The sequence below is a fragment of the Girardinichthys multiradiatus genome, chromosome 17 (assembly GCF_021462225.1).
Source record: "Girardinichthys multiradiatus isolate DD_20200921_A chromosome 17, DD_fGirMul_XY1, whole genome shotgun sequence".
Taxonomy (NCBI): Eukaryota; Metazoa; Chordata; class Actinopteri; order Cyprinodontiformes; family Goodeidae; genus Girardinichthys; species Girardinichthys multiradiatus.
The window spans coordinates 18,903,286-18,930,021 of NC_061809.1; the positions used below are offsets into that span (position 1 = coordinate 18,903,286).

The following is a 26,736-nucleotide window of genomic DNA, read 5'->3' on the forward strand; positions in this document are numbered from 1 at the left end:
ATAATTTCGGGCTTAAATGTATATATACATTCAGTGGATGCTCGTTATCTTTTAGCTCCACTTCAGTCTTCCTACCCAAATCTCATGTAAGAGCATTTGGATCTAACGAGAGAAATGTGAGCCTGGAGTCGAACCTGTACAAATCGATGCCCGTCTGGTTCTTCTGCCACACTTCCCCCAGCCCCAGCACCTCCTCCACAATCTCTTTGTCGCTGGGGAGTCTGTAGACGGGGAACACGTAGAACCAGCCAAGCACCAGCACGCACAGAGCGGCCCACACCGACAGCTTGCACCGGTAGCATCGCGCCAACATCTTCCCCTCCGTCTTGTGTCAAAGCAGCAGCGGCGCGTCACAAACCTTTAAAACGCAGGATCAGAGCTGCTCCCTGCGTCGCATCCCGAGATGGAGCATGAACTAGAGTACACGGTGCTCGGTTATCCGGTTGTTTGGTCTATGCATCGGTCTGGAAATCCAGTTTTAACTTAAACACGCTCTGATTTATGAGAGAAGCTGAGGCGTCTTCCCCTGGCGCTGTTCACGCTCGGCTGTGGGGCTGTTGTGGAGTGTGTCGGCTTCTGCGGGAATCCGTCGCTCTGCTGGGGATGCATCACCACCATCATTCCAGACCCGCTTGTTATGAGGAATCAGACGGGCCCCCTTCCAAGCCCGGTTTTCTGTTGCATCCCGGTCTGTCCTTGTTACCCCAACTCGACCTCCAGCACTGAAAAGCCACTGTTCTTACGGGGCCCTTCTCGGGGTCCTTGCTAGCCTTAATGAAGGCAGGTTTGCGGCACAGATGGACTGGGCCAGTCCTTCCTCTTTCTCCTATCAACACCCCACTTCCGATGAGACAAAGTACTTCTTGTGTGGATGGAGGTGCGTAAAGGCGGATGAAATTGGGGAGGAGGAGAAAAAAATGTGGCTTTCAAAGTAAAAGCAAGCGCAGAAACCCCTTGTATTTAGCTATCATCTGCTCCCAACAACCAGAACCCAAAAGCAAAGGCGGTGCTTGAATGAGTGGCACACTGGGCAAGCTCCTCCTTCTTCCATATCAGGTACAACCATACACACTTTTCTAACCAAGCCCGTTTAACTGACGCAACTTCTCAGAAGCATTAAGGACTGAAACATATGGATCCAGATAGATAAATATAAACGGATATATTGTTCAGTGAAACAGGTTTTTAAACAGGAACGGCCTGGTTTAGGTCATCGTACAGTCTCACAATTGGGTTTAGGTCCAAAATTTGACCTGGCCGTTCTAAAAGCTTCTTTCAAGATATTTAGATAGGAACTTGCTGTTGTGCCCAAGCTGGTTAGACGTCCCAAAGCATAACACTACCACCACCATGTTTTACTAAAATCTTCACATTCTCTATTGAGAACATCTCCAGTTACTATTAAATAAATCAGTCCAGTTTTAAGCAGTCTATTGTATTTTTCTTGCACTTCCAAATTAAAGGTGGAGCAACACAATAAAGTGTTAAAATTGCTCTTTGTTAAGTTTTTACAAATAGAATAAAGTTTAGTTTAATCAAGTTCTGTTTTTCAAAACCTCTGTTCAGTGTACAGTTGAGGTCTAAACTGTTAAATATTTTGCATTTTGAACAAACTCTTAGAAAAAAAAACACCAAAACAGCCATGGTGCACAGCAGCATTTTCTCACGATACCTGCAATGTGCACATAATAAGGGACACAATTGCCATGACTGTAAAAAGAAAGTTTTGGGTGCAACTAATGGATTACGTTTTCCCCTCACGATGTGCTGCCCTACCAATCAGATGTTAAAATCAATTTCATCGACTATAGTAATGGTTTAAATTATTTTAAAGCACAGGAACTATGAAATAATTGTATTATTATTACCATACAGGTTTAACTGGTGGAGTGTTTTTGCTATGGTTGATATCCTGGAAGGATCTATCTCCGCAGGGGAACGCTGGAGTTCATTTTAGTGATCAGTGGGTTCTTGTTCATCTCTCGGACCAAGTCCCTTCTTCCCAGATTTATTGGGCTGGGTTGCCAGATCAAGGGATAGTTCTAGTGGATCTTCTTTCATTTGCAAATAATGGAGGCCCAAAGTGCTGTTTTTCACGCTGTGTTCAATGTTTCTGACATTTTTGGTATTCTTCCCCAGGTCAGACAGATAATTCCCTTGACTCCATTGCTTTGTTTCTGCTCTAATATGTAGTGTGCAGTTCTGGTGGCACTGTTTATGGTCCATGTTTGATTCTTGTTCTTCTACATTTTACAACAAGGTCCAAGTTTGATGTTGCATTTACATCAAATGTGTAAAAACAGCAAAAAACTCTTTTATCTATTTACAAACATTTAAAATGTCCGAATAACATCTTCCCTCAAATTACTAAAATCGCTGGTCCTGCTCAGAAGGTTCTGGTCTTTCAAGAATAAACAGTGCACTACAAAAAGTAGTGACCACTGCATTTCTTTGGATCATATTTATTTTGTGCCACCTAATCTCTAACAGGTGAATAAAACCAAGGCCATCTAGATGCCTGCAACTTATTAGCATATTTTTATGACATAAGAACAAACATAGAACCATGGCAGACAGTCTTTCAAGAACTAACAAAAAAAAAATGTGCAACTAAAAAGATTATAAATCCAATTCTGTTGTTGGACCATTTGTTTACTGAATATTGGACAATTTGCACGTTACTGGACGCCACTGTGCTGTTCAGCGTCATCAGCCATTGTGTACCCCAGGATAGTCCGCTACTACAAATCCCAGCGGGTACCGCGGTTGATAGGACGGGGGCGTCGCAGCTCTGATGTCACAGTGGACTATGTAAGGGCACCGGAGACGCCCAACATGGCTTTTCACGCTGGAAACCAAGACGCGTTTACCACGCAACTGGAGCATCACTCTGGAGAAGAAATCCCACGTGGACTTTCATTCATTCCCCGTTGGCCAATGAGAGGCTCCGGGAATAGAAAGGCCCGGAGTTTTCAACTTTACCGGTCGAGGACATGGATTTAACACGTAACCAAAAAAAACACGGAGTTTTCAAGGAGATGCAATTTTTCCTCCTTGTTTTTTTTTGTTCTAGTTGACTTGTGACGGTCCGTCATATTTTTCACCTTTCTGCCAAGGAGGCCGAAAAGGACGAAGACAGACCGATCTCCTGAGTTACCCCCGGACGCGTGGAAACTCTTTCCCCGCCTCCTTCTCTCTCCCTCTGCTCAGAGGAGACAACATCAAGTAAAATCCGTTCTTTTATTTTTATTTCTTTATTAGAAATAGCTTGGACAGCATAGAGTAGGATTTTAGGGCGACTTAGAATTGTCACTTGTAGTCTAATGTGTTCGAAGTGTATTTGCATGCCAAGTGTTATTGAACGTTGATTATCACTGGACTTTGAAGCCGCCGAGCTTCTCATGTTGTGCTTTTACTGTGTGACACCTGGCGCAGGTGCGCTGTAACACTGAACTGCTATAATAACCTCATGTTGAAATTTACCATTTTATGATCCTTTGTCCACTGAGTTTACAACTTTGGTGGAGGGTTTATGACCCTGTGTTTGTGTTATATTGAGCTACATTCTGGTGGGCTGCTCCCAAAGCTTCATTCAACACCAGAACTTTGCATGTTTGATTAGGTGAAGATTGTTGAATTGGGAGAGCGAGTTGTATCAGGGCTGTTGATTTAATAAATATTCATGTAGATAAAGAGAAGGCGTTTGTGTTTATTTTGTGCAAGAGTGATTTGTCAGTCAAAATAAGGTTAAAGTTCCCCACGTTTCGGCAGAAACGGTTGATTAAACAGTGATATCTAGTAATAGTTATCAACTATTACTGAGAATTTAATAATTGTAAATGTCGAGGACTTTGAGCCACAATTACAACACCAGACGACATCTCTGATTTCGATTCATAAATGAGGATTTTGGATAACAAATTAATTTTCTCAAATTCTGATTTTTAATTATAATTCTTGATAAATATTAATTAATCAATAATCATAATCCCAACACTGTCTTTTCTTGGTTTAGACCATGCATGCTTTCAAAAGAAGCTAAATGATTTAGTCACTGGATGTGGCTGCGCTTACTTTGGTTTTCCATAACAGAAACAATAATTCTCCTGATAGCTTATAAAGCAGTGTTATAAATATTCAGCGTTGTTTTTCCAGCTGGAGCAGTAAATGACAAGTACAGATCATTTAACAACATCTACATGTTTATAGCTTAAATATTAGGTTGCATGGGGGGGGGGAATCTTTTAAATCCAGTGCATTAGCCTGACGATATTTATGCTTTTTAAAAAAACATAGATAGAACTGAAAATGTTTAGAAATTCAATCCTGCATTTTTAAGCTTTGGGGTTGAAGCTAAACTGACTTCTTCAAAACAAAAAAGTCTTTTTTTTACCTTTACCTGTTTTAAATGTCCGTAACGGCAACAACAGATCTCTTTATGACAGGTAAAGCAGTGTTTAAAATGTTCAGTATTCTACTCCAGCATGGACAGGTTCTTTTCACAAATTCCAGTTTAAACAAAACATTGATTCATTACATCCACATTGTTTGTGTTTTCTTAACTACAATAATTTAACATCTCTTAGTCTTTTCTCACAGATTATTACAAGTATTTGACTGAAGTTTTTAATGATGCCCAAAATTTCAGTTGGGTTCAGGTCACTAACTTTAAGGAAGTAAAGTAAGTAAGTAAAAGTTTATTTATATAGCGCCTTTCACAGATATTAAATGTCACAAGGTGCTTTACAGAAGTGCACAATTATACATTAAGATAAAACAATAAAGGCACAAAAAATTTAATAAAAACCATCACTATGAGGGTAGTGGTAAATATAATAGTCACAAGCCTATAGTAGCATAACTACATCCAACGCACTGGAACTGTTAAAAAGATTTGCAAAAGAGATAGGTTTTAAGTTTGCTCTTAAAAACTTCCACAGAATCAAGAGAACGTAACGAGAGCAGGAGATTGTTCCAAAGCTTTGGCGCAACGGCCTGGAAGGAACGATCTCTAGTCTTAAAACGGGTGTAAGGGACCTCAAGAAGATTCTGATCCAAGCCTTCGAGAAGGGATATACGGACAAAACAGGCCTCTAATGTATCAGGGAGCCTGACCATGGAGAGCTCTAAAAGTCAGAACCAGGATTTTGAAATTAAAGCGAAAAACCACTGGAAGTCAATGGAGAGATTTTAAAATTGGGGTAATATGAGCCCTTCTGTTGGTGCGAGTCAGCTCCCTAGCCGCCGCATTTTGGACCTGCTGCAGACGAGACATCTCCTTTTTGTTAAGACAATAAAAAAGGCTATTACAATAGTCTAAACGAGAAGACACAAAAGCATGAATGATCAGCTCAAGATTATCTTTGGAAACAAATCTTCTTAGTTTCGAAATATTCCTGAGCTGGAAAAAACAGTTTCTAGTGAGCTGCTTTGAATGATGCTCAAGTGACAACTCTCTATCAAAAATCACGCCCAGATTTCTTAGGCTTGGTTTAGCAGACAAGCTCAAGTCATCCAAATACTGGTTGATTCCAGGAACGACATCGTCTGGAGCAATCACCAGCACCTCAGTCTTATCGGAGTTTAACTGCAGAGAGTTATCGCCAAGCCACTGTTTAATTTTCACAAGGCAGTTCTTTAAAGAGTCCAGTTTATGAATCTCAGTGGGCTTAAAGGGGCAATATAGCTGGATATCATCTGCATAAAAATGATAGGAGACATCAGCAAACTCTTGGAAAATATTACCCAGGGGAAGAACATATAACAAAAATAGAATAGGTCCCAACACAGAACCCTGGGGCATTCCACACACCAAATCTGCAGAGTCAGAAATAAACTGATTAGCCGAGACACTAAAGCTCCTACCGGACAAATAAGACGAGAACCATGCTAGTACAGATCCTGTTAGACCAACCAGATCACGCAATCTTCTCAACAGGATTTCATGAACTACAGTGTCAAATGCTGAAGAGAGGTCCAGCAAGACCAAAACAGTGCATTTCCCGGCATCCACAGCCATCATTATATCACTTGAAACTTTGATCAGGGCAGTTTCCGTAGAATGGTGCTTACGGAAACCAGATTGAAAATGGTGAAAAATCTCAAAGTTTTCTAAGAACACAATAAATTGTTCAGAGACCACCTTCTCCAAAAGTTTGGACAAAAACGGAAGTTTTGAAATAGGCCGGAAATTACCTAACACAGTGGGGTCCAAATTGGGTTTTTTAAGAAGAGGTTCCACAAAGGCATGCTTAAAAAAGCTGGGAAATATGCCAGAAGATAATGACAAATTTATTAACTTGGTAACCCAAGGGCCGATAACATCAAATAATTTTAAGAATAGTCCAAAAGGAAGAGCATCTGAAAGACAAGAAGAAGGCTTCATCTTGGCTACCAGGGCTAAGATATCAGCCTGAGATACAGGCTTAAAAGAGGACCATTTATGACAAGCAGGCTCAACAGCAGCAGTGCTAAGCATGGACTGAGTTGGAGGTGAAAATGTAATATCCTGGCTTTTGGAGACAAAAAACCTTAAAAGTCCATTACTGTCTGCTTTGCAAAAAATGGGGGTAACAGGAACAGTAGGACACACAATAGAGCTGATGGTATCAAACAAAACCTGTGGTCTCCTCTTATTCAAAATTATCAGCTGGCGAAAATAATCAGATCTAAGTTTTTAATGGTTTCATTTAAAGAAGACATAAGTTCCTTAAGGTGCAATCTGTGGACCTCAAGTTTATAGGACTTCCACAAACGCTCAGTTCTAAGACATAAACGCTTTAGCTCCCGAATGGTGTCATTGATCCAAGGGCGTATGGTCTTCCTAGTCACCAAATTAGATCTAACAGGAGCAACTTGATCCAAAATGGCCTCACAATGACTGTTAAAGGTAAGAAGGAAACTGTCCACATCATGACATTCCACAAACAATTTTGGATCAAATATAGAAGAAAACCTAGTAGCTGAATTGTCAGAGATAATACGCCTCTGCAACCTAATTAAAGTTTTAAGAATTAAGAATCCATTGCAGGTTAATATCTTTGGTTTTTGAGATACATTCATTCAAATCCAAGACCAGCAGAGCCATATCAGATTTTGTAATTCCATTTGGCTTACACATGGCTGATCTACCCGGTACTCATTTATTTTGTATTTATTTCAAGTATTACCAACTACCATTGCTGGGTTTCAGACCTCTGTGTGACTGATACTCTGCAGACATTGACATATTAGTAAATAATTAAGCTCAGCATTCATCATGATAAAGTCAAAAATCTTACATTGAGTCCAAACTAACAATACAATGGCTTCATCAGAAAAAAAGCTTTTAAATGGAATAACTACCAGAAGTGGACTGAAGACAAAGAATGTCCTCTTTGGCAGTCTGGAATGTATTGCTCTGGCGCCCTCTGCAGGCTTTTATCATCAATGGCAAAAATGATGCTATATGAAACTGCTGCTGCAGTAAACGTTACTAACTCCTCTCTGAAGGCAATTTATCAACTCTCTGTCATCCAGGAATTTTCAACCAGTTGTCTGCATCTAATTATCAATTGGCTTAATGCAATAAAATGTTCTCATTTTCACCATCTGCTCACCAACTCAGAAACTTCAGAGAACATTACATTGTTTTGTAGAATAACATTAAGTCGTCCTTCACTTCCTTTGGACCAGGCCTGTGTTCAGACGTAAATAAATGCTTAATTTCTAGTAATACAAATCAGTGTGGGCGATGAACAACTGTAATCTGAACCTTGTAACAGCCAGCCGTGCTCTCGCTTCAAATGTGTGTCTTTGACATTGATAGATTCTCATACCTTCAGTGTTGTCTTTGGCCTCCATCTCAGGGCAACCCTACAGACAATAAATAAAAATAAAAAAAAACACAGCATTCTCAATCAGGTTAAATGCAACACAGGCTTGTGCAAGTGAGCTGCTGAGAAATGTGGGGCAGTTAGGACTCCTGCTGGGATTAATGGAGGGCCAGAGTCAAGGCTGGGAAGGGGCGGTGAAAGAGATGGCATGGCAGGCCACTTCGCTGAAGTCATGTCTCAGCTGTTCTCTGTGCTCTGCAAACAGAGGTGTTACTTTGGAGGTCTGTGCAAAATCTAAGCTGAAAAATGTTGGTAGTAGCAAACTATATGACAAAAAGAGAAAGTACTGAATTTCTGTCACTGGTTTTACAAATAAATGAATAAAATTGCCACTTAAATTTAAGGTGTGCTAGATCCAAAGGACTCAGCATATAAGGAGCAAGCAAAACTTCAAACAGAAAAAAAGTGACTGAACTGAGCAGGGGAGGCTTGGCAATTTATATTAGGAGTGAGGTGAAGCTAAATCCAAGACAGGTGTACTGATTTACAAACTAAGATAAAGTATGTGGAGAGAGCAGAGGACAAAACAAACTAAATAATTTTACAGGAGGAGAAACTAACATTAAACCCGTAGAGCATGACTAAACCAGTAATCTTCTTTAACACATCTTTTGGTGTTATTTAAATGTAAAATTTAACAATAACCCATAAGCATTATTGATTCTATACTCATTCATTCATACTCATTCATACAGTGGGCTTGCAGGTAGGGAATAACAGTGTTTTCAATATTTCTGCAACATTTCATTTGTTTAATCACATCAGAAGAACTATAATAAGCTGAGAATAAAAATAGAAAAAAGGTAATCTTGAAGCACCTTGTTTAAACAGCTCTAAAACACATGACATTTCCAAGACAATTCAATAGTAACACTTTTGGTCAATAAAGAGCACCATGGAGCAGGTCCAAACAAAATTTCTCAAACAGAACTCTGAAATCAAGGAAGAAAAGACATACAGGTCCTTCTCAAAATATTAGCATATTGTGATAAAGTTCATTATTTTCCATAATGTCATGATGAAAATTTCACATTAATATATTTTAGATTCATTGCACACTAACTGAAATATTTCAGGTCTTTTATTGTCTTAATACGGATGATTTTGGCATACAGCTCATGAAAACGCAAAATTCCTATCTCACCAAATTAGCATATCATTAAAAGGGTCTCTAAACGAGCTATGAACCTAATCATCTGAATCAACGAGTTAACTCTAAACACCTGCAAAAGATTCCTGAGGCCTTTAAAACTCCCAGCCTGGTTCATCACTCAAAACCCCAATCATGGGTAAGACTGCCGACCTGACTGCTGTCCAGAAGGCCACTATTGACACCCTCAAGCAAGAGGGTAAGACACAGAAAGAAATTTCTGAATGAATAGGCTGTTCCCAGAGTGCTGTATCAAGGCACCTCAGTGGGAAGTCTGTGGGAAGGAAAAAGTGTGGCAGAAAAGGCTGCACAACGAGAAGAGGTGACCGGACCCTGAGGAAGATTGTGGAGAAGGGCCGATTCCAGACCTTGGGGGACCTGCGGAAGCAGTGGACTGAGTCTGGAGTAGAAACATCCAGAGCCACCGTGCACAGGCGTGTGCAGGAAATGGGCTACAGGTGCCGCATTCCCCAGGTCAAGCCACTTTTGAACCAGAAACAGCGGCAGAAGCGCCTGACCTGGGCTACAGAGAAGCAGCACTGGACTGTTGCTCAGTGGTCCAAAGTACTTTTTTCGGATGAAAGCAAATTCTGCATGTCATTCGGAAATCAAGGTGCCAGAGTCTGGAGGAAGACTGGGGAGAAGGAAATGCCAAAATGCCAGAAGTCCAGTGTCAAGTACCCACAGTCAGTGATGGTCTGGGGTGCCGTGTCAGCTGCTGGTGTTGGTCCACTGTGTTTTATCAAGGGCAGGGTCAATGCAGCTAGCTATCAGGAGATTTTGGAGCACTTCATGCTTCCATCTGCTGAAAAGCTTTATAGAGATGAAGATTTCTTTTTTCAGCACGACCTGGCACCTGCTCACAGTGCCAAAACCACTGGTAAATGGTTTACTGACCATGGTATCACTGTGCTCAATTGGCCTGCCAACTCTCCTGACCTGAACCCCATAGAGAATCTGTGGGATATTGTGAAGAGAACGTTGAGAGACTCAAGACCCAACACTCTGGATGAGCTAAAGGCCGCTATCGAACCATCCTGGGCCTCCATAAGACCTCAGCAGTGCCACAGGCTGATTGCCTCCATGCCACGCCGCATTGAAGCAGTCATTTCTGCAAAAGGATTCCCGACCAAGTATTGAGTGCATAACTGTACATGATTATTTGAAGGTTGACGTTTTTTGCATTAAAAACACTTTTCTTTTATTGGTCAGATGAAATATGCTAATTTTGTGAGATAGAATTTTGGGTTTTCATGAGCTGTATGCCAAAATCATCTGTATTAAGACAATAAAAGACCTAAAATATTTCAGTTAGTTTGCAATGAATCTAAAATATATGAATGTTAAATTTTCATCATTACATTGTGGAAAATAATGAACTTTATCACAATATGCTAATATTTTGAGAAGGACCTGTAGAGGAAGTGTGAGTGGGATCAATACAAAACCTGACCGAGACAACAATGTACTGTTGAAAACTTTGTGTGTCTGATAAAAGAAGAACTTAAAAGATATGCCAAGCACTAAATGTCACTGGAATAACAAGGTACTGAAAAGGTTTAACTAAAATGGGTAAAGACAGTAAAGAACTGTTTTCAGCAGAAAACAAGACAAGCTAAGAAAACAAACAGGAGAACAGAATAATATTCAGAAAACAGAAGAAGAGAAAAATCACAAATCCTTCATATAAAAACAAAGGCAGAGATGCATAAATTGTACTGATTCATTAGAATAAATGTTACAGGCCACCGCTAAATGTGGTCTGAGACAAAATCCGCAATGCGGACACGACCAGATTGCTCAGGTCGCATGTTAGTGGTACGTAGGAACTGGGCCTTAGCTAGGAAGTATTAGAAGTGATAAAAACCCAATCAATGCACAGGATGAAGATTGGATTCAGTGATTCATGTGACGTAACCTGGCCTATCAGTGGGATTGTTCTGGCTACAAGTTGTACCCTAATACTCCCAAATCATGATTACAACTGAGAAGGGGAAACATCTCCAAGAAACAAGTAAAGAGCTCCTGCTCTTCTGAATTTAAACACTTTGGATTGTTGTTTTCTGGATAACTTAACATCTTCATACAAAATAATTGAAAAACATAATGTTTTTGCAATGCAGAGAAACCTCACTGTTGGACCTGTTGGATCATAAATAGGAAGAAGTATACATGAGTCACCTTTCATATTATATTATGACTGTTCTTTTTTCTTGCTCTTCAAATATTACCCACCAGTTTACAGCAGCAACAGTTGAAAGTGCATTACAAACAAGCTACCAATACTAAAGCCTCCTCACTTTTTATTTTGGGATGTAGCGACAGTAGCAGAGTTAGGTTGCATCAGAAATAGCTCTCCCACCTGCTGAGGTTCACTGAATAACAGAGCATTTGTTGTTCCACACAGCTTTTCTCCTTTTATTGGCCTCAGTTGCATCTCTGGCTCTCATCATATTTGTGATTAAAGAGGCTGACACTATATAACTTAAAAAATCTGTAGCTCCAAAATAAAAGAACTCTAGTGATCTATGCTTAACACTGCTCATCTGTTAGTGTGCCAAGCAAATAAACTTAGGAGAGCCACCTTACCTCAAATACGTTTTAAACAATCCATGATAAAAACGTTATTAATGTGCTTTCTTTCAACAATCATTTGGAAATCATAAATAAAGACAAAAAAAAAAAAAAAAATCTCACCTAATGAACCTGATGAACCATTTCTAATCTCTGAGAAGCCCTAGCAATTCTGTTGACCGAAGGTTTATCACAGCAACTCATGTTCTTCTAACAAAGCTAATGCTCAGTTTACCAAAAACACCTTAGCACTCACATCAGCTTTATTCTAGTGTAAGCTTCTGGAATGATTAGAAACTTGATGCTCCGGGGTTAAGTGATTTATAAGAAGTGTTGCAGCTCGGGTCAAGTTTAGCGCTCGTGTTCTGAAAACTTCACAATGCCCTGCCAAGGAACTGATGAAAGTAGATACAAATAGAAAAACACCTATTATAGACAAAGGTGTTTACTATGTTGAGGAGGTGAACGACAGCATCGTTGTTTTAGCTATGAGAGCACAGCTGACATATCTGGAGACTGACAGTGAATGCTGAAAATATATTCTTATTAACACAAAACCCATCTTAATTATTAACTTAATATTGAGGTTGTAGGTCATCTTGGCCTGTCAGATCAGTTATTAGTACCTCGTTTATTAGTTGATAAAAATTTATTGATCAACAAAGCAACATAAAAAGCAGACCTGCCTATTCACACTGAGAAATTTGCATTGGTGTAAGGAAGTTGAAAATGCATGTGTTAATGAAAGATGTGTTTAGAGAGACAATAAATCAGACTTTCATTCTGCACTTTTAACTTTCTCCTTACATTTTGCAGTTAAAGTCAAGCTTTGGTTGGATCTGGTTTTGAGCACCTTTTATTGCCTTGTGCAATACCAATGGGTCTTTTTGTTGATGCTTGCATGAATCTCTTCTTTGTTAAATGCACTGATGTTTTACAAGAATATGATTAAAACCTCAGCTAAAGTCAAAGTGATGAGGACATTTATAACAGAGACACATTTGTCTCAACCATGGAAGTATTGACCGTAAAACTTTACTTCATGGAGAGAACATTACACATCATGTAAAGCTAAATTCACCTTAATAAAATTACTGTTAGATGTAAAGCTGTGTTTCACATCAGCTTCCATGGTGACTGAATAACCAGCATTCTGTAAGCTGTGAGATAAATGGAGCTGTGCGGTTTCATACATCCTTAATTGTTGTATGTGTCATAAATTTGATTTCATCAGTTTTTTTTTTGTTACTATCAGTTCCACTTGTTGTATTAACTACAAATGTTGCCTCACTCTTTGAAATAAAATGAAAATTAGATTTTACTGCTCCTTCACTCGATCTTATGATATCCTAAAATATGCAAACATTTTGATAACAAAAACAACCAAAGGATTTTAATACCTAGGCTATCCCTTCCAAATAGCACTTCGCCTACTGAAATTAACACTCCAAGTCCAGGAAGCTCCTGCGACACAAATATTGGTTGAAAGCACACTGATCCAATATTGCATATCCTTGCAAGCGAAATTCAAAGTAAATAGTTTAAAGGGTAAATCACAGTCAGATGTTACGAGTGAGCAGGACAAGGATCTCCTCACAGCCTGCAAAACTCTGTTAATGTGAATGCTTTATCATAGCTCAAAGACAAAAATTTCCAAACCTGTCACCATATCTTATTTGGTCGACTCATATATTGGTATAAAATGAATCAATTTATGTTTGGAAATGTTGCTTTCTAATGCAACAAAGAAAATGGGACACTAGTAAAAGAAAATATTTTGAGAAAACCTACAAATATTTGTTATTTTTGATGGAAAGTATAAAAAAATAATAAAAGCAGGTACAACATTTTTTTCTTTCCAAAGAAGGTACACCTGGCCTGTTGAAGGTGTGTTTGGCTGTGTTTTGTTTTCCAGGAAAGGGCAATTAATTGAGTAATTGCTATCATAAACTTTCTATGTTTTTCTTTCATAGAAAGGACTCCTGGTGCAGTGTTTCTGTGTTTAGCTGTATGTCTTTCCTGGATGGAGCCATTGATGGTGCCTTGCTTCCTACTATGTGTACTCTCTTCTTTCTTCCCTGGAAAGACTATATGCTTACTCAGGTCCATTGGTGACAAGATAATGACTCAATGCATTCGTCTGGAGTTGCTTAGATAGATATACTTTTACCAATTGGCATTTAGTGATAAATAAAATCTTACTGTATTGTACTATAAATTCAGTTGAGTTGGACTGTATGTGACTATCTGAATGTGACTTGATTAGTTTGCATTGAAATAAATTTACTTTATACTTCATTTTATTTAGACATAACTGGATTCTAAACAGCTGGGCAAGAATTGGACTTGCTCACCTTAAGATGACATTTGTTGTGAACTGATTCTATATAAATAAGCTGAAATTATTTGGAAAAGAAATGTGCTAATGTGGTTATTCACTTTCAGAGAGAATACTTAAAACATTATACACCACAGGAAAGAGACAGTACCATTACGGTCGTGCTTATGATAGATTATTCACCCCTATGTGGAGTTATTACAGTGTTAGGGAGGTGATATTCTCTTCTTGGTCTTGTGCCAGCACATTCTTCAGAACAGACGTTATATTTACTGTCCACTCGCCACCCCACTTGTATAAAAAGCTTTCCATTGTCTGGAGCAGCTGCTGTTTGACTCAACAGATCAGCAGACATACGTTCAAAGGTAAACTTGCTTTGGAGTTTGTTTAAAGTATTCGGTACTCTCAATGAATCTCTAGTTTTTGGTGTTTTTATTAAGGTAAACTGTCTTTGGACTACTTTGGATAGTAAATCTAGAGCTCTGTATTATTAATTACTTGCCTTGTGAGGTGACAGTTCAGCAGGCTTGCTGTTGTCACACTTTTGTTTGCATACATTTCTCATTTTCAATCTGCTGAGAAGACTGTACATCGAAAATCAATTTTGTTTTAGCTTAGATGGTGTGGGTAATCTGTTATGCTGGATTCAAAACTTTGATGAAGCTAAACAAAGTAGACAACTATTTTTCTTGTTCACTTGCTTCAATCCTTCTGACAATGTAGTGGAAACACACAATCTGCTATTGGTTTAAATAATGTTTTTAATTGATGACATGCTCCAGATTACTCTGAAATTTAATTAATTTGCACATTTTACCCTTGCAGGTGTTTGATTTTGTAATTATAGGTTAACTGAGGTAATACAATCTTTACTTCTGCTCAAATTTTTATCATGCTCATACAAACCAAACTGCTTACCTTTAAATGAGTGGTCTGATATGTTCCTGTTTCAGGATCTTCACAGAGACGCAGCAATGAATCCCAAAGGGGATAAGGTGAGCCAGCTATGTTCCACTGTGTTAATCCTCCCTGCATGGACAGAGGACACATTGTCCTTAGAAACATGGCAAAGATGTGGCAGCGGTTATCTGTCAGAATTGCTATCGACATCCTTGAGAGCTTTCCGCTTGACTTCATCCTAATAATAAAGTGTTATCTTTACACATGTGGCTGCAGGGAGTGGTGCTGAGCTTCCATACGTATTGCTGTACTTGGAGCAGTAGACAAGTTTCTTGGTCACATAAACACAAAGATTAGGAGTGATAAGTGTAGTAAAAATGCAATTAAAATTGTTTTTTATTTGAAAAATGTTGAAAGTTAAAGATTTAGCAGAAACATGAAAATTGTATTTGCTCAATATTTGTTGTACAACTACATTAACAAATTTCATTCCCCACAGCCGAAGTCGAAGATTTCGGCTTCCCGCAAGCTCTCCCTTAAAGTGAGTTTCAATTATGACATGTTTTATAGTTCCCTGAGTCCTACAGCCCATCAGCCCAAACATTTGTTTAGCACATTTAGATATAGCTTTCCTGCTCTTTTGATGAACCAATAACACTATTCAGTACATTGGAAAAGTATTCGATTTAAAAATGTTGTTTGATTTTTCTGTTACAACCACACTGTTCAATGTATTTTATGTACATTTCATTTGATAGATAGTTACTACAAACTCTTAAAGTGGAAGGAAAAACATACAGATTTTGCAGACGTTTTTGCAAATAAAAGCCTGAGCATGTGGTGTATTTTTATTATTCACCCCTCTAAGTCAATACTTTATAGGACCAACTTTCACTGCAATTAGTCTATAGCTGTGCACATCTTTAGACAGCACATTTTATGCCCCATTCTTTTTTGTAAGTCAAAGTCAGTCAAACAGCTATTTTTAAGGCCTGCTGCAGATTTTAGATTTAGATTTGAACTTTGACTGGTCCATATCAACAATGAATATGCTTTAATTAAAATCATTCCATTCTAACCTTTGCTGTATGTTTAATGTCCCATTCCTGCTGGAAGGCGGACCTCTGTCCAAGTCAATGAGTGCTCCAAATGAGCAGTGCTCCAGTTGGAAAGCTTGGGATATGGTTTTACACCCTAACACTGCATTTAATTCCACAAATCCTCATCCCTGAGCTGTCTGCTGTGTGCATTGCTCTATATGATGCTTTGTTCAGTGATGTTCTCTAACAAACCTCTGAGGCCTTCACAGAACAAATGGATTCAGGCTGAGATTAAATTACATATTGCTTGACTCTGTTTACTAATTAGGCCACTTTTGGAGGTTATTATTTGTGCTTTGGGGGGTACCAGAGTGAAGGGGGATGACTGCATATGCCAGACTTTCAGATTCATTTTTTTAAAAAACTGTTGAAAATCATGTACCCTTCCACTTCAAACCTAGACACTACTTTGTGTTTGTCTTTCACATAAAATCCAACGAAATCCCACTGAATTTTATGGTTATAAAAAGACAAAATATAAGAAAAGTTCAAGGGGAAGGAATGTTATTGCAGTCCACTGTATCAGGTGTGGACTTTCCATGACCGGACCTTCTGCTGATTGTCAACTCTTGTTTCCGATCAGATGCTGCTCCTCCAAAGAGCGTGTGAGGATCTGGAGAAGGAGACACAGGATCGGGAAGAAGAGAAAGGACGCTACCTGAAGGAAAAGGTACCTGCTCTGCAGCTGTCTGGTTTGTCACTAGATGAGCTCCAGGTAAGAAGCATTTATGACACATTAACTATATTTTTAAATGCACAAAAATGATTTACTTATTTAACCCTTTATGTTAAATCATCCCTTTTAGAAACTGTGCAAACAGCTTCATGAAAAAATTGACATTGTGGATGAAGAGAGGTATGACTGTGAACATAAAGTCAGCAAACACAACAAAGATGTAAGTTACTTATACTTATACTTATATATACATATACTTGCAAAATCTGAGACTAAACACCATATTTCTATTAGGTTTTCTTTAACTTTCCAGTAATCTAAAACAGGGGTTTGCAACCCTGTGGGTCATTGGGTGCTTTCACACTAGTCCTTAAAACCTTTTGCCAAAAATCCCACAGAATATTTCCCCAACAAAATGACAAAAATAATGCAATATTTTTTATGTAATTTGGCGGGAAATGATATGGAGTTATTTATTTATTTTTTATCTTATTTGTATTAAAAGATTCATTTAAGGTTTTTAATGTTTTCTCCATTTTTCATAAATATGGAAAGGACTTGGCCTTGTTCTACTTAAGAAATAGTGTTTTTTTCCCTTCCGTATTTATTCTAATACTGGAAAATGGTACAAATGATCTTTCTTCCAAGATTCATATAGGTTTTGAGCTCTAGACGTTATATTGTTTTTAGAAATAGAGCGAAAATGTTTCTCTAGATTTTAAAAGAAATAAATCTCTGCAAATACTTTACTAAAGATATTGGTAAAATCCCATCTGGAATTAATATGTGTTAAAATTGCAGAATAGTCACATATTTTGTCACACCTTGCTGTAGATCCACGAACTGAAGCTGAAAGTCCAAGATCTTGGAGGCAAGTTTAAAAAACCTGCCCTTAGGAAGGTGAGGGTCTCAGCAGATGAGATGATGAGAGCACTGCTGGGCTCCAAACATAAGGGCTCAATGGATCTCAGAGCCAATCTTAAATCTGTGAAAAAGGAGGATGTCAAGCAGGACAAGGTACAAAAATGAACTGATTATTTAGTGTTTGCATCTCTATTTCCTTTAGACCAGGAAATTGTGCCTCAATGTTTCTCAAAAAAGTCTCAATATTTCCTCCTTTTTAAAGTGTTTATGCTCTTTCTCAGGTGCTTACCACCGAAGTGGGTGACTGGCGTAAGAATGTGGAAGCCATGTCGGGCATGGAGGGCCGCAAGAAGATGTTCGATACCGGCGGTGGAGTGCAGTGAGATGCTTCAGCCAATCAGGACAGTCACCTAAAAGCAGAAACAATATGTTGTACTTCCCTAAAGACTAACCGGCATTTTCAGTTTTTTTTCAATACAATCCCTCAAAGCATGAGTATTCTAACATGGGTAGAGATCCAGTATTTCTTTTTATTTTTGTTATGATACTTGGCAAGCAATGGGAAACAAAGGAGAGATGATGAAATAAAACAAGAAATAAATAAGGAGGGCTAAAGACAGGTGTTCCTTAGATGCATCAAGCTTAAATAGACTTCAGAGACATGGCATCTATGTTTGTCATAGTTAACTTCGCAAACAAAATAACGTTTAAAAATCCTTTCAGGGTTCATGAATTTTGGTTTGGGAGGGATAAGAGAAATTTTGACTTGATGTGAAAAAAAATGTATCATTGTTACCTTAAGCTTTGCTGGCATTCCTGTGCTTCCTGTGTTATGGGATTAAGTGACATTTATACCCAGGAGTGTCATTTGAAGTATGACAGTAACACCAACAATAGCCTCATGTTCCTGGCAAAGGTAACCTCAAATGTTGTGCTGCATGCTTTTGTGGGTGAGATGTGAAGCAGTCTGTGTTTAAGCAGCTGAAAATGTTTTATCTGGCATAAAGTCACTAGCAAAATTATTAATACTCCTTGAACATTTGCACATTGTGTCACGTAGTAAATACAAACCTTGATATATTTAATTGGGATTTTTTTTTATGATAGACCAACAACAACAAGAGCATAATTGTGAAGTGGAAAAAAAAGTAACATGGTTATCAAAGGTTTTTGCAAATAAAAATCTAAAAAAAAGTGTGGTGTGCATATATTTTCAGTCCCTTTATCGCCCCACATATTCGGCAGTGCAAACAATACCTGTTTGTCTTTAGGTGGCAGTCCTGGTGGATACATATCTCCAATGACTTGCAAGAATATTAAGGTCTACAATTTGACATTGATGTTGTCCAATAATTGTGGGTTGCAGTACAGTAATATTTTTGTAAATACAGTAAGTACAGCAAAGCAAATGTTTTACGATTAGAAATGATACATTTATATTTGAATCAAATATAAACAAGCCATACCCTTCTCAATAATCAACAGGAAATCCTTTACCAAATAATACTGCATAATACATAATTGCTTTTTGCATATCTCCACTGGCATCCTTGACCATTCATCTTTTTTAATGTGCTCAACGTTTTTGAGGATGGAAATCCCTCCACAGATTCAAGTCTGGAATCTGGTCTGGCCTCTCCAAAAATGTTTACAATTTTGTCGGCAAACCAGTTTTTCAGCACTAAATGTAAATGTTTGAACTCATTCTCATGTTAAAATGTCCATCGTTGTCCAACATCCACTTTTTCTGCAGACTGCCTGATGTTGTCATTGGCTGTCTTGATGTAGTCCCCTTTTTTCATGATCCCATTTAGTTTTGTTAGGTTTGCTGTCCCTCTGGCTGAAAAGCAACCTTAAGCATTATGCAGTACAACCATGCTAGACTGTTGGGATAGTGTTCTTGGGGTTGACTGCGTCTCCTTTTTTAAAAATGAAGACTAAATTATTGTGGTCAAACAATGTATTTCTTGTTTTATCTGCCCACTGAAGAGAAAATCAGACGTATTCTTGTTTGATAGAGGAAATTTAGAAACTTGAGTGTGGATGGACAGTTCAGACTTCCAAGAGACAATTATCAATACTTATTTTTGGTTATGAAGCATTAAACAAACTAAAATGAAAGATTATTTCTGGGTAGTTTGTGTCTTTGGGTTCACATTGCCTTTGAATTAGTTTCATGGCTGTTTCATCACCTTTAGCAATGCCTCACAGCAGGTGAGGCTTAATCTTCCCCACCTAACATGTGATATTGATAAGCCTTTAAATAGCCTTGAGTTGTTCAGCATTAGTTGTTTAGAGAAGATAAAAGTTAATTGCTTTTCAAATCAGTATGAGTTTCAATTAGTTTATGGCTTCACATTGAATATATCCCATAGTGTTCATAGTAATTACTTATGTGTTTAGTACTTTAGATCTCATAAAAAATACAATAATTCATAATTTTGTTTTCACCCTACATTGTCCATACTTTTCATCCTGTCACCAGTAATAATTTAAGATTATTCACATGGTTTCCTGTCCTGTCATGTATGCTATTGCATTTAAAAAAGCTTTTATGCAGGTCTGAAAGTGGGTAAAGAAACAGTTTGTTTTAAGTCCCAGTTTTAGCAGTATGTGCATAGTTGAATCAAGAATGTGTTTTTGCATTGTTCACTTGCATCAGGACGAGGTACGTTGCAGTCTTCTGATGTCACCTTTTCAAAGTATATTTAGGTGTACACTGACCATCTGGGAGTTAAATTTTTATGTTCTATGAGTGCCTCCAAGTGGTCAGATAATTTTTTTTCTGAATCAGCCAGAAAGAAGGTTATGCCATCAGTTTCACTTTCAATTTCAAGCATGTCCAAGTTGAGTTGAGTAGATTGAGGGATGTGATTTGGTCAATGCTGGAATATCTGAGCAGCAGCTTTGTAAAAACAGTGGTAGTGGCACTCATCTGTGGTATATATGGTGTATGAGAGCTGCAGTAGTCATGCAGTGGAGTTTTACAACATGTCCAAAATGCTCTGTGTCATCCTGGGTTAACAGATGATCAAATTATTTATGCTATGGTGAAAGCAAACGCAAGGTAGATATGGAATAGTGTGACGGGGGGGTTAATTTAATCTACCATGGTTGTCCATTACATTTTCTCTCCTCATTATTGATCTCCCTCGGGGAAGAAGAGGCTGATGGGTATTGGTTTTGAAACCTGAAGCTGGCCAGGGGTGAACAAGATGCAGCAGTTATAAGAGCCTTCTTTGTTTAGCTCACATACTTTTTGCTTTAGTTTTATTCTATTACATGTGGACTTACTTTGACACCGGTATATCTGGGGAAAGATGCTAATATTTGTGAGTGGAATCATACGCTTTGTGGTTTTTAAAATAAGCTGCTGAACCTTCCACAAACCTCAGTCTATGCCGGCACTGAGAGAAACTGCTGACAAAAGAGAATGTGCAAAATATGAACTTTAAAAACCATCTCCTTTGTCAGTACGAAAGTTAGACTTGTAAAAATGCCTCTGTAACCTATCCTCTTTTATCTTTGTCGTCTCCTAGGCTTTGCGACATTAGTAGAAATTAATGAGGACAAATTTATCTTACCCATAGTTCCTTTGTTGTGCAGTCTATAATACAGTCTGTAGTTATTTCCAACTCACAGTTTGCTTCTGCACAGTGAAAATCTAGGATGTTGATCTGTCTCTTTAAACAAAACTAAAATACTGAATTTAACTAGTCGGAATTTTATAAAGATTGTGCAAATGTCGCGTTCTGAGGTTTAGATTGACCAAAGCGCAGACAAGAGCTTGGCAGCTGCATGTTTAAAGAAGTCTTCTTCTTTATTCAAAGAATAATCCAAAAGATAGCAAAAACAGTGCAGGTACAAACACAAGACGAAAATCCAAACTCTGCAGGAACATAGTAGACACCGTACTTAGGCGAGGGTAGTGAACGGAAGGCACCAGCGAGGAACTAAGAACACAGACCAACTATTATACCGAGGGAGAGAAAGGCAGATAATCAAAGGAACTAAGAACCGGTGTGACAAGGAGGCTGGAGGAACAGGTGGAACTAATACATAGACTAAAACATGGCGAAGGGACTAATGAACAATAAAGAGACACAGACCTAAAAACCTATAGACAAAGATAAATAACCAAATGAAGCATAAGAAAACTAGAATAATCATGAACTAAAGGAAACTGGGAAACCGGAGGGAAACAGAAGAACAACAACCCAAGACCTGGCAACCTACAAAAAAACAAAGGACCCATAAAGAGACCCTGATTACAAAAGTAAACAAACCGAAATCCACACTGACCGAATTAACTCGAAAGTAGACAGAGAACTTGAATAAAAGTAAACTATAACTAAAGCTAACCCATCCGGAGGGAGAACCAGAACTATAGAAACTAAACATATGGAACTATGCTAGAAAGAATAAAGGGAAGTAACCCAGAATAGAATAAACCACGGAAGGGGAACCAAGACGAGGAGGAACAGAGAAAATAAACTAGTAAACTAGAAGAGTGCAAAATACCGAACCATAAATAAACACAGAGATACTAAATGAGAAAACTAAACTAGAGAATACAGGGAAGACAAGGGAACTAGAACAACAACAACTATAATAATAATCATAATCATAAGAAAACTATAACAAGTAATAGGAAAGCAACCACTAAAGGAACTAGACAAAAACCCAAACTAAATGAAAAATCGAAAATACAAGACCACAACAAAGTCCAGAATGTCGTACCACAACAGCAAATGTCTTTGCACATACAGAAAGAATTTCCATATTTCTCAGTTGATTTTTAGGGACTATCTATGACATACAAAAGGTGTTTTGCTACATTGTAACTTTCCATTTTGCATCATAAAGATGTAATGAAATGAATACAAATACAGGTACTGGCTGCATTTTGTTGCATGCACAGAAGTATCTCAAGCAAGAATTGCAAATTACAGTAATCAAACCATGGGTGATGTACTCACTGCATAAAAGGCAGTTATGTTTTGCAAGATCTCTCACAAAATTGTGTGGACAGTGCTTAAGAGTAAATACCATCGAAATTATAGAAAACATAATTTAAAAGGTTTCCTAACAATCTAAAAGTTGCATGTAAAGTGGCTTGTAAATGTGTTGATGCTCACATCCGATACGGTGTTAGAATGATTTCAGAAATGCTAACAAGGAGACACTTGCGGAAAAATAAAAAAAAGCTGCAAACTTTAAAAAAGATACTGTGTAGTTGACAGAATTTTCTGGTGATGCCTATTAGAGGGATTGTGGACCTGCTTTCCTCAGCTTTTTGTCATTGATTGAAGTTACTGAGAGCCATGGTCATTTTCCATTAGTTGCAACACTGCAAGCTAATAGTTAAAAAGCAACCTGGGTCTCAATATACAGTCGCTGCCTGAAAATAGACACAAATGTGGGCACGTTTACCAAGCCCAAGTGTTCCAGATATGATATCCAAAGTGCATTTATGTCGACACCTCATGATGGAGGCTGTGCTGTGTAAAGGTCTTGACACTAAATCCATTAATAGAACATTTAGAAGTTGCAAGCTCATTCATTATTGATTAATTTGCCAAACCTGGCATCAGGCAGAGATCATGTGACGCTACAAACTGATCACAATGAAATTTGGTTAAACTGCCACTTGGTGGGAGCAGACAGCCGCAAGAATACATTAAAGCATGCAACTACAGTTTATCATTGGAATACAGCTGCCTCCGTAGTAAACTTGTCCAAACAGCCTTAAATTAAGTTATTCTTTCAAACCACAGGCTCACATTACAAATTTTTAAGAAAATTTGAATAAACTTATTTTGGTCAGGGTAAAACACTGTTTTTAACACATTCACAGGCGCACAATCATTGATGCTAAGAACAATATCTTTACTATTGCATGAAACTGACAAGTTTTCTTTTTATTTATAGGCTACTTTATTTTTTAAAGCTGATTAGAGTTTCCACAAACTTCTAGTTGGTAATCAATGACTTTCTTTTTTCATGGGGTGTAAATATGACCTGCACAGATTCCCATTTTCTTTAGACATGGTAGCACTTACCCAAACCTGGCCATGTCTACAATCAAGGCAACAAAAATGTTTACCAGAACTTACAAGTCCTCATGTTTATCCTGTTACTACACACAGCAGGAAGGAAAAAAAGAAGGAGGCAAAGGAACTTACATAATCATAAATGTGTTAAGTGTGCTAAATGCTACTCTGATTTATTCAAACCATGTAATCTTATCAGATGAGAATAAGACATAATGTTTTGATTGCCAATACTTGCAGTTGTTTAAAATTCACTTCAATTCAAAAAGACGTTTTTAATATCAAAGTGAAAATGTTGTTGTAGCTCACATTATACAGGTTTCTTCTAAAAGCTTTTGACAGTAAACAAAGAATAAATCCGTGGAAAACAACCTCATGGCCACTGTTAAGTTTTTCCTATGGGGCTATGAGCCCTTTTTCTTATCCAAAAGCCCTGTGACATTTGTGAGAGTACATGGCATTATGAGCTTGGTATTTTAAATAACTTTGTCAAAAAGGGGTTTTCATTAGGTCTTTTAGTATAATGAATCAAATCACATAGTTAAATCGCCATATAAATGATTCCCTGGAAACAACAACAACAATAAAAACAATGCTCCACCAGCATCTCAGCCCTCAGACCTAAATCTTAAAAATCTGTAGAGTAAACTTAAGAAAAGAAAGCATAAAAAAGGACCCTGGACTGTGGACGTTTAAGACAGTGTGAACAGAGAGATGGTCAAACATCTCTCTTTCTTTCTCTCTCTCTGTATGCTCAAACCTAAATAAGGTCAATAGAAACTTTTTTTTGGTCATGTTTCATAACAGGAAAACCTAAACAACTTTCACCAACTTGTCAGGCTTATTATGACCTTACATAGAATAATTACTGCTGTGCCTGTTGGAAGTGCCAGATTAGTTTGCTGTGACCAACCTGATGGAGAAGAAAAATAATATTTTGTCTGCTGAGACAGCATTGAAGAGGATTACAGTATTTACAGCCTGTATGTGTGGGACCTGATGAGGGAGTCTGATTGATGTCATTAATCTTCCAACACGCAGCATGATTGGTGTATTTATTAGCTGAGAGACCTGGTAACACAGAAGGTGGTCCGCTGGTTATATAAACAGCCAACTGACTGTGAGATCCATGTTTTTTTGTGTTTCATTAAGCCTTCACATTCAGTCATGCCAATGAAATTGGGGTCATTTTGTGTCTTTGCAATATCAGTCAGTCAGTCAGTCAGTCAGTCATTTTCCACCGCTTCTTCTACAGTGGGTCGCGGGAAAGCTGTTGCCTATCTCCAGCAGTCTGTGAGTGGGAGGTGGGGTACACCCTGGACAGGTCGCCAGTCCATTGTAGGGTCTTTGCAATGTAATAAACTGTAATTTCTGGTAAGTTCATCCACGTCTAGACTGCTTTGATTTATGGTGATCTGTTGCTAATACGAGCTAAACTACAGCTCAGTTATGTATTGTTAGCTGGTACTAATTAGTCAGTTTCTCATTACTAATTTCAAAACATCAACGTCAATGTGGAGGCTGAATCCAAAAAGCTAGTATAAGCTTGAGTTAAGCATCTAGGCACTGACCTCATCACTCCTTGTCCATGGTGCTAAAATGTTATGGAGTGATGAGCTCATTTCTACGCCGTGAGCATGTCTTCCACTTGTCAGAGGGGAGGAGAGGGTCTCTGAGCCCAAGGTGGGTGGTGGGGCTTGGGAGCAGCAGGATGCTACTCAGCTGAAACAGACCACCTAACAGAAAATCCATCGCAAAGTTGGATATGTACATTTGATATTATATATGACCCATAGACTCCTGCTGCTCCCTCTCACAACACTGCGTTTACATCCTGTAGCTGTTGTGTGACAAGTAAGAAGCTTCTGGCACATCCTATTCCTCTTCTAAGTGATAGTCTACATTTGCGGGTAATGACACAGAAAAGATGCTTTAAAACTTTATTAATAGCATTAGAACATTGGATTTAATGGCTTTAACAGACAAAAAAAAACAAAAAAAAAACACAATCTCTGATACACTCAATGCAAAATTCTCTCCCCAGTCGAGAAGTGTTAATTGGATTTTGCTCCAGGAATAATTTCTGTAAACATAAAAAGGCAGCGGAGAGAAATGATGAAAAATCAGATGAAAAAGATATATATAATTTGTGTGAATCAGTAAAATTTGTTAGTAAATGTGACTAATTTGTAGTAAAGGTGCAGGTTCCCTACTGGGCCAGACACATTTAACTAATTAGACTCTCTCTATAGCTAACTCTTGATCAGACTCTGAAACTAGCATTAATCATTGTCAAATTGCCCTATGATATGTGTAAACTTAGTGCCTCCCCTAAGAGATATGACCTTGGAAGCTAAAGTTACATGCTCTTACATTTGAACTGCATTTCCTGGCAGTATGTACAAACCATACAAAGATTACCCCCTCTTTCAGTTTTTTCCCTGTAAGAATGCTTTGTTTTTGTTCTGCCCAATCATCTAATTGAAACAACATATGGTGCACGAATATTATAAGATAAGTTATATTAGTATTTATCCCTTACTGATTTCTTTTGTTTTTGTTATACCTAAAATTTTCAGGTCATTTAACAAATTCTATCAGTTCTATTTTATATTTACTCAGATAACCCAGATAAATATAAAATTCAGTTTTCAAATGATGATTTCATTCACTGACGAAAAACAAAAGCTACGCCACCAACCTTCCCCTCACTTGCCTGGGTAAATGTTCATGATTCAACAAAACACTGGGCAAAATGGCATCTTTGGGAATGTTTTGAGGCTAAAACCACTGCTGATCAAAAAAATTAATAAAATAAACACAAAGCCCCTCTCATATTTCCCAGACAACATCTTAATGAAGACTTTTGATAAATATATTTAGTAGATTGATAAGGCAAATGTGGGACTTTTTGGAAGATGGGTCACATTACTCCTGGCATAAAACTACACTTCCAATGAACATCATACGGTGAAAGATGATGGATCTGCTTTCTTGCTTTAGGATTTGGTGTAATTGATAAAATAATTTATTATTCTCTCTACCACAAAATCCTAAACGATAATGTCCAGTCATCAGTTTGTGACCTTAGGCACAGGAACATATGAGTTATACAGCAGAACAATGATGCAAAGCAGACCAGCAAGATTCCCACTGGAAAGGTTTTGAAGTAGGTTAGTCATTGTCTGGACTTAAATATAATTGCGA

At 38.0% G+C, this 26,736-nt stretch overlaps 2 protein-coding genes across 2 annotated transcripts in view; one reads left to right on the forward strand and one right to left on the reverse strand.

Moving 5' to 3' along the window:
- st8sia1 (ST8 alpha-N-acetyl-neuraminide alpha-2,8-sialyltransferase 1) overlaps positions 1–3,671 on the reverse strand; it is a 28,366-nt gene extending 24,695 nt beyond the window's left edge. The window contains exon 1 of the mRNA XM_047390115.1: positions 135–3,671. Within this exon, the coding sequence (XP_047246071.1) occupies positions 135–313 (179 nt within the window). The 5' untranslated portion in view covers positions 314–3,671. The remainder of the gene's footprint in view (positions 1–134) is intronic.
- A 10,549-nt stretch (positions 3,672–14,220) lies between these two features.
- Positions 14,221–19,602, forward strand: LOC124882769 (troponin I, slow skeletal muscle-like). Its single transcript, XM_047389308.1, has 8 exons — positions 14,221–14,301; positions 14,762–14,793; positions 14,890–14,931; positions 15,336–15,377; positions 16,520–16,651; positions 16,743–16,832; positions 17,447–17,629; positions 17,758–19,602. Exons 3-8 carry the CDS (start codon positions 14,911–14,913, stop codon positions 17,857–17,859), a joined length of 570 nt encoding a protein of 189 aa, XP_047245264.1. The 5' UTR covers positions 14,221–14,301; positions 14,762–14,793; positions 14,890–14,910; the 3' UTR covers positions 17,860–19,602.
- The last annotated feature ends 7,134 nt before the right edge of the window (positions 19,603–26,736 follow it).

Excerpts from the sequence above, each read along its gene's own strand:
- LOC124882769 (XM_047389308.1), top strand. The coding sequence starts at position 14,911 with ATGAATCCCAAAGGGGATAAG. Across the intron at positions 16,652-16,742 it reads TGTCACTAGATGAGCTCCAG|AAACTGTGCAAACAGCTTCA; the intron begins GTAAGAAGCATT and ends CATCCCTTTTAG. Across the intron at positions 17,630-17,757 it reads AGGATGTCAAGCAGGACAAG|GTGCTTACCACCGAAGTGGG; the intron begins GTACAAAAATGA and ends GCTCTTTCTCAG.